At 39.7% G+C, this 12,069-nt stretch overlaps 1 protein-coding gene across 1 annotated transcript; it reads left to right on the top strand.

The window, feature by feature from the left end:
• Window positions 1-7,461: 7,461 nt before the first annotated feature.
• On the top strand, window positions 7,462-11,037 carry LOC122656465 (60S ribosomal protein L6, mitochondrial-like). The gene is made up of 2 exons (XM_043850985.1): window positions 7,462-7,510; window positions 10,528-11,037. The coding sequence occupies exon 2, from the start codon at window positions 10,557-10,559 to the stop codon at window positions 10,866-10,868; it is 312 nt and encodes a 103-aa protein (XP_043706920.1). The 5' UTR covers window positions 7,462-7,510; window positions 10,528-10,556; the 3' UTR covers window positions 10,869-11,037.
• The last annotated feature ends 1,032 nt before the right edge of the window (window positions 11,038-12,069 follow it).

A 12,069-nucleotide genomic window follows, 5' to 3' on the forward strand; every position in this document is an offset into this window, starting at 1 on the left:
AGTATCATTTGGGTCTATGCACCACCTCAACAAATGGAAAGACGGAAATGTTGGTTGGATTTAAACAATTATCTCCTCTCCATCAACCCTACCTTTTTACTTATGGGTGACTTTAATGAACTACTTAGTCAAGATGATAAGCTTGGGGGGCAGCCGGTATCTAACCCTACTTATACCCCCTCCCTCAAATCCATCATGAATGACCTGACTCTTGGGAACATCAACTTACTCGACTCCCCATACACTTGGACAAACAAACAAAAACCACCAAAACTGATTAAAGAATGCCTGGACCGGGCCATTGCTTCCCCGAGCTGGTTAATAAATTTTCCAAAAGCAACCCTTCAAAAACTATCCCCAGTTGGATCCGATCCTAACCCAATTCTTCTTAACACCTCAACCCAGACAAAATCCTACAAGAAATTGTTCCACTTCCAATATGCATGGACCCACCATCCTGATTTTAGTACATTCTGCTCCCAAACTTGGAAAATGTTGCAGCCCACAAACCTTCACAATAAACTCACCAACCTTAGTTTCTCTCTAGCCAAATGGAACAGGGAGACTTTTGGAAATATAATTTCCCTACAAGCGAGGTACCTAAGCCATTTAGCCATTATTGAAGATAACCCTAACTTGCTTAAGGATCCTGAGGGCTCGGATTTGATTTTACAAAGGCTTAAGTGGATTTTCGATGCTGAAGAAGCTTTCTAGCTCCAAAAATCTAGACAAGCCTATATCCATGATGGGGACAGAAACACAAAATATTACCACTCCATGGCTAAATTAAACCTCAGGAAGAGACAAATTTTTGCTCTCAAGGATGAGCAGGGAGAATGCACTAATGATCCGATCATAATGGCAAAAATTTTTACTGAACACTAGTCCAAGATTTATACCACTTCAGAACCACTTGACACCTCCTTTGTGGAATGCCTTTTCCCCAGAATCCTTGACCCTATTGACACTAATATTGCTATGCTCCCAACAAAATCTGAAATTCAAACGGCTGTTTTCAGCATTGGAAGCTTTAAGGCCCCAGGACCTGATGGATACCAAGCCTGTTTCTTCCAAACCTTTTGGGATCTCATCTCTGAAGACATCCTTCATTTTGTCCATGAGTTTTTTCAACATTGGAAACCTACCTGAAGGATACAACCATACCCTTCTCTGTATGATCCCTAAAACTGAGCACGCCAGTTCTGCTTCTGAATTCAGACCCATCAGCCTCTACAATGTTTCCTACAAAATCATTGCTAAACTGATGGCTAATCGGTTCAAGCTTTACCTTCCCAAGTTCATCTCTCCTAACCAGGCTGCTTTTATTCAAGGAAGACAGATCACTGACAATATTATTATTGCCCAGGAGATTTTTCATTTCCTAAAAAAGAAAAGAACTGGGCAAAGGGGGTTTGTGGCTTTGAAACTTGATATGTCCAAGGCCTATGATAGGGTGGAATGGGTCATGATCACTAGGATCTTCCAGTTTCTGGGTTTCCCTGATAAATGGACAAACCTAGTTAGATCCATTATTAGTACAACCTCGTTCTCTTTCAAAATAAACGGAAGCCCTTTTGGTCACCTCAAGCCTTCTAGGGGACTACGACAGGGGTGCCCCCTCAGTCCCTATCTTTTCCTCCTCACCATGGAAATTCTCTCCCGTCTGCTTGGTGCCGTGTGGGATACTGGAGCCTTCAAAGGAATTAAAGTTGCTAGAAATGCCCCTGAAATCACACATCTGCTTTTTGCGGATGACACCTTTATTTTCTATCGGAATTTGGAGGAAGACATACTGGCAATTAAAGCTACACTTGAACTCTTTTCTGATCTGACTGGCTAGGAAATAAATTTCTCTAAGAGGGAACTCTTCTTTAGTAAAAACACTAGCCCTAAAGTGAAGAGTAGAACCTGCAGATTACTGGGCATGAAGGAAATGGCTGACAACTCCCTTTACCTAGGTACCAGACTCTTCCACCATAAATCTAAGGTGAAGGAATTGGCACCCCTGGTCCAACGAGTTAAATCTAAACTAAGGTGTTGGAAAGCTAATTGCCTAACCTATGCTAGTAGAAGTGTGTTAATACAATCTGTCTTGGCTTCCATACCAACTTATCAAATGTCGTGTTTTTTGTTCCCACAAAAAATTTGTGCTTCCCTTGACTCAATCTCTTTGAATTTCTGGAACCACAACCCACCAACCAGACATAAAGCTTGCCTAATTGGATGGGATAAAATTTGTAACCCCAAATCCATGGGGGGTCTGGGGTTTCGCAAATCCCACATTCACAACAAGGCCCTTATCACTAAACTAGGCTGGAGACTGATAAATGAAAATGATTCTTTATGGGCTAAGGTTCTAAAAGCTAAATATTTTTCCAATACCTCCATTTTCAACCCAAAAGTAGCAATGAAAAAAGGAACTTGGACTTGGAACAGTATTGCTTCGGTGTTGCCTGACCTCAAAAAAATGGTATGGAGGAGAGTTGGGAACGGTAGGACAACTCACTGTTGGTTCGACCCTTGGGTACCAACAATACCGGGCCATTGTATTCCATCATGTTTTCACAACCAATCCTTCAGCCTGGTAAAGGATCTACCTCTTAATTATAGGTGGAACTGTGATACGATTGCATGATTTTTACCAAATCATCTTAATGTTGAAATTTCAAAGTTAAGCCTCTCTGAGTCTGGGGACCAATGGAGATGCTGCCTAACAAAAGATGGCAGCTTCTCTACCCAAAAAGCTGCAAACCTTTTAAATCCACTGAGGCAATTCAAGCCCCTTGAATCTAAGTGGTGGCATTTCTTCTGGAAATTAAATATTCAACTGAAGTTTAAATTGTTTTTTTGGCGTGTATTGCATGCAGGGTTACCTGTCAAGAGTACTCTTTCAAAGTGGACATCGATCGAGCCTACATGTGTTTTCTGTGGTGCTCATGATGAATCCCACTAGCATCTCTTTCTATCTTGTGAATGGACTAAGCGTATCTGGGCCTGCAGACCCCTCGGACTCAGAACTGAGCACCTAAGAAGTTCTTGTTTGGCACACCTTTATGCCACAATCCTCCAATCCAAGACTTTTGATAAACCGACTGCCAGATGGTTTTTTTTAGTGTTTATTATTACCTGCTACTTCATTTGGAATGTAAGAAATAAAGTTATTCATATGGTGGAGGTACCCAACCCCATCATTGTACTCAAACTTGTTACCAAATGGATTCTTGATCTCCAGTTAAAACCTCCACTTATGCACAACCCCCCTCTTGACAATAGTATGCGTATAGATCATGAATTGACACAACTAACAGCAATCATAAAATGAACTTACCTATTTTGTGTTGTGCAGGTCTTTCTGAACCAAATGTAGGCCTAGTAGGATGGGCTTACTGCATTTTGCTAGACAACCAGAATGTTCTAACAGCTTCAGAGTTTGCACCTTCAACTGATGACATGCAGGCTGAACTAACTGGAATCTTACAGGGATGGACACATGCTACAAAAGGTGGACTCCAACTGAAGGAGATTTGGATCACTAACCACAGCCTATATGACCTTTTGAATCCTACGACCAAGCAAAACTTACCTATTCCATGGCGTCTCATACCAAACTTTTTTGAACTAGCAGAAAAAACATCAAACTTTATAAGTGTACAGTTTAAACCTAAGAATAACATATGGACTAGTAGACTACGTTCCCTTGCCTCTTTCTCTATATCTAAAAGGACTGTAATGCCCCCTTTCCTATATGATGTAAATATGTTTTTCTCTATCTAATAGTAATATAAGAATGCTTTCCCATCAAAAAAGAAAGAAAAAATAAGTTGCTCCACTCGTTGAAAATACAAATCTGAAGCATGAAGAAGATTACACAAAAAAGTTTTATGACAAGGGGGGAAAAAGAGAAATTGATAGAGAAATTAAAACAGTTATAACCTAGGGGTCCAGAAGTATGGAAAATAACCAAACTTGGGAAGAATCCCTTCACCACAGTTGGACTAAGTTGGACTAAGTTGGGAAGAATCCCTTCACCACATTTGATTCGACCTATGATTAGGTTCTTGTATCCCCATAAACTTCCACCTTCTATTATGTGCACTGTTCTAAGCATTGGTATTGAAGCAAAGATATTGGTCAATTCATATTGGTATTAGTTCTGCCCAATCCAATATCGGTGGAACGGTTCTTATTATTAGAAGGAAATACTAAAAAAAAATTAAAAAAAAAATCTTTTATTAAAATTGAAGGTAAAACCATTTGAGACTGTATCGATATTAGTATTGATTGTGATCAATAGGACAATACCTTTACTGATAACTTGTTTTAAAACCTTAATTGTGCAAGGTCAAAAATATCTTTTCTCAATCCAATCAAACATTTTTTTTATGGAAGAAAAAAAAAAGTAAACAAAAAAGGAGAGATATCTACATAGTTTCCTTGGAGAACAAAATTTCGCCTTTCTTTCAAGGATGGTAACAGATAAATCCTTCTTAACACAAAATGAAATTCCAGTAGAATTGCCAATAATATTAAAAAAGGGTGGAACGAGAGGCCACGACCATGCTGCTTGAGGTGGAGTAGGGAGGAAGCCTAGAATCATCTTATTACTACAGCAAACCTCTTTCACCTTGCAACCCAACTGTGAAGCATGTTCGAGACCTCTAAATGTGGTGAGAACCTCAGGCTTAAAAAAACGATCTGTGGTTAAAAATCCTACAACCATCAAAATGTAATGCCCACCTAACAAAATGCAATATGTGCAACCAGAGATATTTAGGGTTGGATTAGAGACTCATGTGCAAATCAAAATGCAATATGTCCAATCAGGCATTTAGAATAGAGACGGACCTTGGTGAAGGAATTTGTTTGTTTTTTGTACACGGATCGTTATCCTCTGCTGTACGCTGCCTGAACAGCACCTGTTGTCCCCTCACATGGGGGCGAAATGACGACTTAACCTCCCAGCCCGAACACACTATCCGAGGGAGGTTAAGTTGTCATTTTGTGCCCCATGTGAGGGGACAACACTGTACTGTTCGGGCAGCGAACAACAGAGGATAAAAATTCTTTGTACACACTTGTGAAGGAATTCTCCCACACCCACACCCCCCCCCCCCCGAATTTTTTTCCTGTACGGTTTGCTGACCGGTGCGGTTCCCTAGTTCCTCTCACAAGAGGGGAGTGGACCCCATCCGAGCAGAGTGTTGGTCAGCTACCCCAAGTGGGTCCCACCCCCCTCTTGTGAGAGGAACTAGGAAACCACACCGGTCAGCAAACCGTAGAGGATAACGATTCACCCCCCCTCCCCCACACACAAAAAAAAAAAAGTTAACATAGTTGGGAACTTAGTAAATTCGCGTATTAAACGCATATTTTTCCCGTATTTGAACGTTTGGATGAAAAAAACGTATTGAAAAAAAACCCTCGCTATCGAACATTGAAGAACCAGAAAATTATCACCTCAATTTGCCTGTCAGTCAATTTCCTTAATTCCCTCTAATAGAGGGAAGTGGGCCCTGGACAGTGCGTTCGAACAGGGGTAGGGTGGTCATTTCCCCCCATTAGATGGAATTGAGGAAATTGACGGGCAGGTAAATTGAGGGGATAAAGATCCACAATGAACCTCCTTCACCCAAAACAGCCCTAGCGGCTGCCCCTGCCCCTTCTCCCGCCGGTGCCCCCTTCATCTTCTCCGTCAGATTTCCTCGTTGGAGCTCAGCGGCGCCGGTGAGTCTTCTTCTAATGCTCAATAATCCCTCCTCCCTTCCTCTTTTCCATCTCCTTTCCCAATCAGTTACAGCGGCAGTCTCCCTCTCCCCTGCTGGTGTTCACCGAGTCATCGTCGTCAATAACCAGGGTTTCTGTTCTTCTTCATCTCCGATCGGCCGGCGGTTGAAGCGGCGATTAAGTCCCTTCACCCCCTTTCCCAAATTCCTAATATTTCTTCTAACCCAAAAACCATAGCTTCCGTGGCCTCCGCCCCTTCTCCTTCTCTGTCTCCAGTGGAGACTCTCCACTCTCCATTCTTCTTCTCTGTTCCGGTATAACGGCGGCCTACGAGTTTCTGCGGACGCTCTGTTCGGCCAGATTTTCCTGCAAGTACTGAGTTCTCTGTTCGGCCAGCTTTTCCTACAAGCAAATTGATCTTCTTCTTCTCAGTTCGGCCAGCAAACAGCGGGAATCTCTCTTTTCTCTGTCCTAAAAGTAAATTGATCTTCCTGTAAGTTTTTTTCCCTCCATTCGGCCTGCTTTTCGTGCAAGTGGTGGGTTTCATAAAAGTTATTGCATAATTAGATAAAGAATGAAATAGTGGGTTTGTAAGTCTGTTGGTTTGAATTGATTTGCTTGGGTTTTTTCTTATAATGGTGAATGGATTTGCTTGGCTTTTTCTTATAATGGTGAATGTACTTGCTTGACTTTTTCTTATAATGGTGAGATTGATTTCGACCAATTCCTTCCTCTCTCTCTGTTCCTTACTTTGTGCTTGTGGGAGCAGTGGCTGGAATTAGTAATTGGAGATTTGTTTATGAATTTTAAAGATTTTTAAGGAGAACCCAGATCACAATGTGCATAAACAAAATAAAGAAAACGGAAAAAGAGAACAAAAAGAGGGGAAACCTTGGTTAGGGCCGTTAGGCAGAAGTATAAAAAGCTTTTTCTTGAACTTCTTAGCCTATCCTATGGTGATTGATGTATCTTTGTTGTTTAAAGGGTTGTTTAACTTAACCATTCTTCTCTATGGTGACGTTTCTTTTTGATAAAATGATTGTGTATATGCTATTTAGGTGGTGAATGTATGTTACATAGTGAATATATGTCTGTATTTTTGCTTATAGAGTGACCATATTAAACAAGTATCGTATTATTACCGTATGCATTTTATTACGCCGGATTTTTTAAAAGTATTATTGCCGTCTAGTCCGTTTAATTGACTTTCATATCCGTTCCCGTTCAATTGCCGTTCCCGAACTTACTAAGGTTGGGAATGGGATTAAAATCCTCTCCAATTCCTAACATGTACAGAGTGGTGCAGTTCAAGGGTGAGATATTACCACTTGGTAGGGGCGACATCCAACAGTCCGAGCTCAATTCAGCTGATTTTTTTTCTCTTCTTGAGTTCGGACAGTTGGATGTTGTGCCTGCCAGGTGGCGACATCTCAACCCCGAACTGAACTGCACCATACTGCACTTTTAGGGTATTGGAGTGGAATAAAAATCCTCTGCTGTACTGTTGGGTGTGCGGTGCACATCCTGCAGTACGGCAGAGGATCCTGGTCCGATTTTTTTTCCCGGATGGATATACCTAATGTCTATAGACTCTATACTACAATCATAGCGTATAATCATAGATAACGCATTTCTGATATGAGTGTGTAAAACCGAGTTCTACTCCGACTCAGCTCTATCTCACAACTTGTTCATTCGTCTCTGTATTCTGGGACTCCGACACCGGCGCCCTCCAACAAGGTCAGAATACGATGGCGACGGCGGACTCCAGCTGACGGTGGTTACCGTAAGCTCTGTTCCTCCATCTCTTCCATGTCTTCATCACTCGATTCTCTATCTGCAAACTAATTCCCCTCCCTCCTTTTCTTAAAAAATGTTTTTGATGAATTTTCATTTCTTACCTATATTTGCTCGACTAAGAATTGAATTGCCTCTCCCTCCATAAGGAATATGGGAGTAGGTCGTCACTCAGTTAACTTGCTTTGTTTCATAATTGGTTGTATCTATCTTGTTGTTAATATCAATTTGATATTTTGATGTTTATGAGGAGGTTGCGAATATGGGAATTATCAGAAGTTATTGTCCCTGATTTTTTGCCCTGTCAGTGTTTGATGAAAACATATATATAGATGGTGATCATAAAATCTTAAGTTTCAGGGCCACCAGAGTTAGAAACATTACAAACGTATTGACTTCATTTAGCTTCTTAAGTCAAGAAGATTTGAAAATGCCAATGGATTGGTGGTACAACTGTACAAGTATTGAATTCTCTGTTAGTGGCAAAAAGTTTGTTCGTTGTATAGGTTCCCTAGTGCATCCTTCTTCATTTGTCTGTCGATTGGTTGTTGTTGGTACCTTGTACTGCATTCTTGTACTGCATTCTTACCGGTAACGCTTTAATGGTATCACATAAGCTAGGATGTTATGTTTATATTTTGTTGCATTTATGTCTTACTCACATAAATATGAGCCAAAACAATACCTTTTCAATGGCTAGAATAGACAACTTGGTTTATAATAGCTCATACTTGTGGATGAAATGTATTTTGGGATCTTACCAACACTAAGGTAGTACCATGGCATCAGATTGGATCCAGCCTTGGAGTGCCCTAATGCCAATGGAGGTTGGGAAATAGTGAATGTTTGGGTTTTTAGGTTGGAAGGGTTGTGGAGGTTAGTTCATTTCATCACAGAAGAGTGAGATTTGTTTTACATTGTGCATAGGTCAGCAAATGTTTTTGCAGATTACTTAGCTTAGGTGGATTTTAGGAGGGATTTATAGGGATTATCTTCGAATAAGGTTTGGTGATATAGGACTGGTGTATTGTTTGATTAATTCGTTTGTGCTCTATTTTCCTTGTACAATCTTCTTTTATCTAATAAATATTGTTCATAAATAATAATTAATTTAATAGTACTATTAATAACAATGAATTCGATGAGGAGAGGGGGGGGGACATTTGTAATGAAACCTTTTGATCATGCTTTGTATACAACCTCATCAAAGGAAAAGAGGGGAAAGGGAGGGGGGCATTTTAATTCTTGTCATAGGAACAATGTTTGTTGTATTTCATGCTCCTGCTTGTGTAGTTATTTAAAACCCTTTTCCCATTGGGCATCTGCTAGAATGGCATCAATCAAAAACATGTTGATTTTATTGGCTGTCACTAGAAATATTCAGGCATGTAATAAGTGACAAATTTAAGGCAAGAATTGGAAAGGAAAAGAAAGGTTTTACTCATTTAAACATTGACACTATGACCTTAACTATTTCCTGAGATAGATATGAATATCTGAAGCTTAATTGTTTTTTTTTTCATTGGCTTATGATATTTATATTCAGACTGTTTATTAGTTGTATGATGATGAGATTTTGACTTTTCATGAGTTGTACAAAATGAGAACCAAAAAATTGGCCTGATTTTTTAGCATAAAGTATACTTGATTGTTACCCTTCCTACTTTTTCCATTGGCAATTTATTTTAGGGTAAATCACACGTCACCCCCTGGTTTTCAATCGAAACTCAGATCACCCACTGGTTATCTAGTCATTGTTTTGTTTTTAGTAATACATCTCTGGTGGTACTGCCTTGCTGTTAAACTCAAACTCCGTTTACAAAATCTTATTCCAAGTACATTGTGTTGGCTTCATGAATCCTATCCTGCCATTTTTCTCTTTAACACTAAAACCTTATCTCAAGTACTTGGGGTTGGCCACAAATTCTGCCCGGGTCATTTTACGCTATTTGAGGCCATATGGCAGACTGTGTTTTTAAAAGTGCCTTTCCAACAATTTTAAGTATCTCTTCTCCAAACTATACAGTGGTTACACATGAGCAATGCCATGCTAGCCATATCCTCTGTCTTGACCTGTTAAAATCTCTCAACGAGAATCCATCTTTCATCACCATATTATCTCCTTCACCAAAACTTCTTCGATCCCATCCAACCCTTAAAATCTCGCTCGCCTTTTGAAATCATCACATGAACAATCTCCTCCCTTCATTACATCTCTCTCTCTCTCTCTGAGGGTGTGTCATTTTCAGTCCATTCAGCAACAAGATGGATTCCGCTATTACCTACTTACAAGAAGATTGCAATCCAATTTTTTTTCCGGACTAGGGCTTACATTTCCGTGGGGCTTGGGTTATAAAGATGATAACTTATTACCATCTAGCAAATGTAATTGTCAAAATGTAGCCCTTATATTCATAGATTGGACAATGGTTTGTTTTCTTTGATTGTTTTCTTTATAATTTCCTTCACGGCTCCGTCTGGTTGCAAAGGAAATAAAGGGAAGGGAAGTGAAATCAAATCAATACTGAAGTGGAAACTTTTGTAATCATTACCTCACATGATTGTGTAATTAAGTCCAAAAATATTAAAAATTTTAGTTATTATATTTTGCTTCGCTTCGCATTGAATTACCTATGATTTGAAAAGTAAATAAAAACATCTGAAAAGTTAATTACCAAATATGGTAAGAGTTTTAGGTATGTTACACATTCATGGGTAACAAAACTGTCCTTTTTCTTTTAAAAACTGATTTCCCTTCCCTTCCTTACTTGCAACCAGACGGAGCCTCAAGAAATCCAAATGTTTCACAAGTTACTGGTTCTTCGGTTGTCCGAATATTAAATGTGAATGTATTGTATCTCGAGGTTCAAGCAACCCTCCCAACCCCAACCCTGGTGCAGCTGTTTTCTCCTTTGAATTTTCCCCCAGTTTAAATGCTCTAATGCACCCTTGATTCTGAATTACTCAATTTAAATACCTTTCATCTGTCACTCTTGTCTTCAACAGATTGGTGGTGGGTTATTTGGAAATTGTAAATGGAAGCCAAATTCTATCGCTTTCTCAAGGTTGTGGGAGTGGGGTTCAAAGCAAGGGCGGAATCAGAGGGCCGCCTCTTGTATCTAAAATTAGGTTACAGCCATGAGGTTGAATTGACTGTTCCACCAGCTGTCCGTGTATTCTGCTTTAAACCAAATGTAATTTGCTGCACTGGAATAGACAAGCAAAGAGTACACCAATTTGCTGCTGCTGTACGCAGTTGTAAGCCACCTGAAGTTTACAAGGGCAAGGGCATAATGTATATTGATGAAGTTATAAAGAAGAAGCAAGGAAAAGGAAAGAATAAATGATTGCAGGCAGAAGATGGTGTGTTCATTGCTAGGAGTGGAAATAACTTTGCAGAAAGAGGGTGTGATTTCTGTAGCTTGAACTGGTTCCTGCAGTCAACCTTGACAATCTTGAATTATTGGACAAATTCTATAAGAAAATTTGAGTAGCTAAAGTTGTTTTGGATGACTATTTTGAGTTGGGTCTTAAAGATGTCTGGGCCATTTGTTCCAACTAATCTATGGTATAGTTAATCTCTGAAATTTTCTCCATCTGTTAGCAGACCATGATCCCTTGCCAATGAAAGATGTGGAAACTTTAAGAGCTATAAAACTGTTTACTGATTTCTGTAGCCCCAGATTGAAGAAATTGTTGTTTGTTTTCTCTAGTTATTGTTCAATTAAGTTTGGTGACCGCTCTACTCACACTTTGACATCTTCCTGATCCTGATCCTGATTCTGATTCTGTTCTTGTTCTACACCGCAATACAGAGCTTTAACTATCTTGACCTTACTTGTAAGATCTGATTCAACATTTTTACTGGCATCTGTACCAGTGCTGTGGTAGAAGATCGCTCACTTGGATGAATAAGGCCACAGGTCACTGATGGCATCCAATGTGGTTGAGTTGAATCTGTTCTTTGATGAGCACTGGAACTGGTTGCTCTTGGTAGGAGGATGTCTCTGCCCCTTAACCACCCAACATTGGTCATTTGTCTCATTTCGTTCCCTTCTTTCAAATGATAAGAGTCGATAGAATGATGGATAGCTTGATTATATTTGTAGAGTGTAAATTTATTTATGGGGGAGGGATCAACATGCCACCCACATGTCCATCATCTCGCAAGCCAAGCCAATGGGCGCATGAGAGGGAACCCCTCACGATTCGTTTATAGCGATAGCAAGAGAGAGAGAGAGTGTGAGAAGGTGTGTATTTTTTTGAGTGAATTTATAAAATTTTTGGGTGAATAAGGTGTGTATTATAGACAGTATATACATCCATTTTCTTTTATTTATATTTTTTTCATTTTTAGGCAAAGTCTCCGAATTATACCTTGGTAGAAGTATGATATTTAGGGGTGACTAAAACTCCAAAAGTGCCCTACCATTCATGGAAGTCATACACCTTTGGTACTAGTAGGGATATAAATGAATAGTCGAAATCCATTTCCGTATTCGTGTATGTATCAGTTTATTACTATCCGAATCCGTCCGAAAGCTAATC

Source organism: Telopea speciosissima, chromosome 1, assembly GCF_018873765.1.
Source record: "Telopea speciosissima isolate NSW1024214 ecotype Mountain lineage chromosome 1, Tspe_v1, whole genome shotgun sequence".
Classification (NCBI taxonomy): Eukaryota; Viridiplantae; Streptophyta; class Magnoliopsida; order Proteales; family Proteaceae; genus Telopea; species Telopea speciosissima.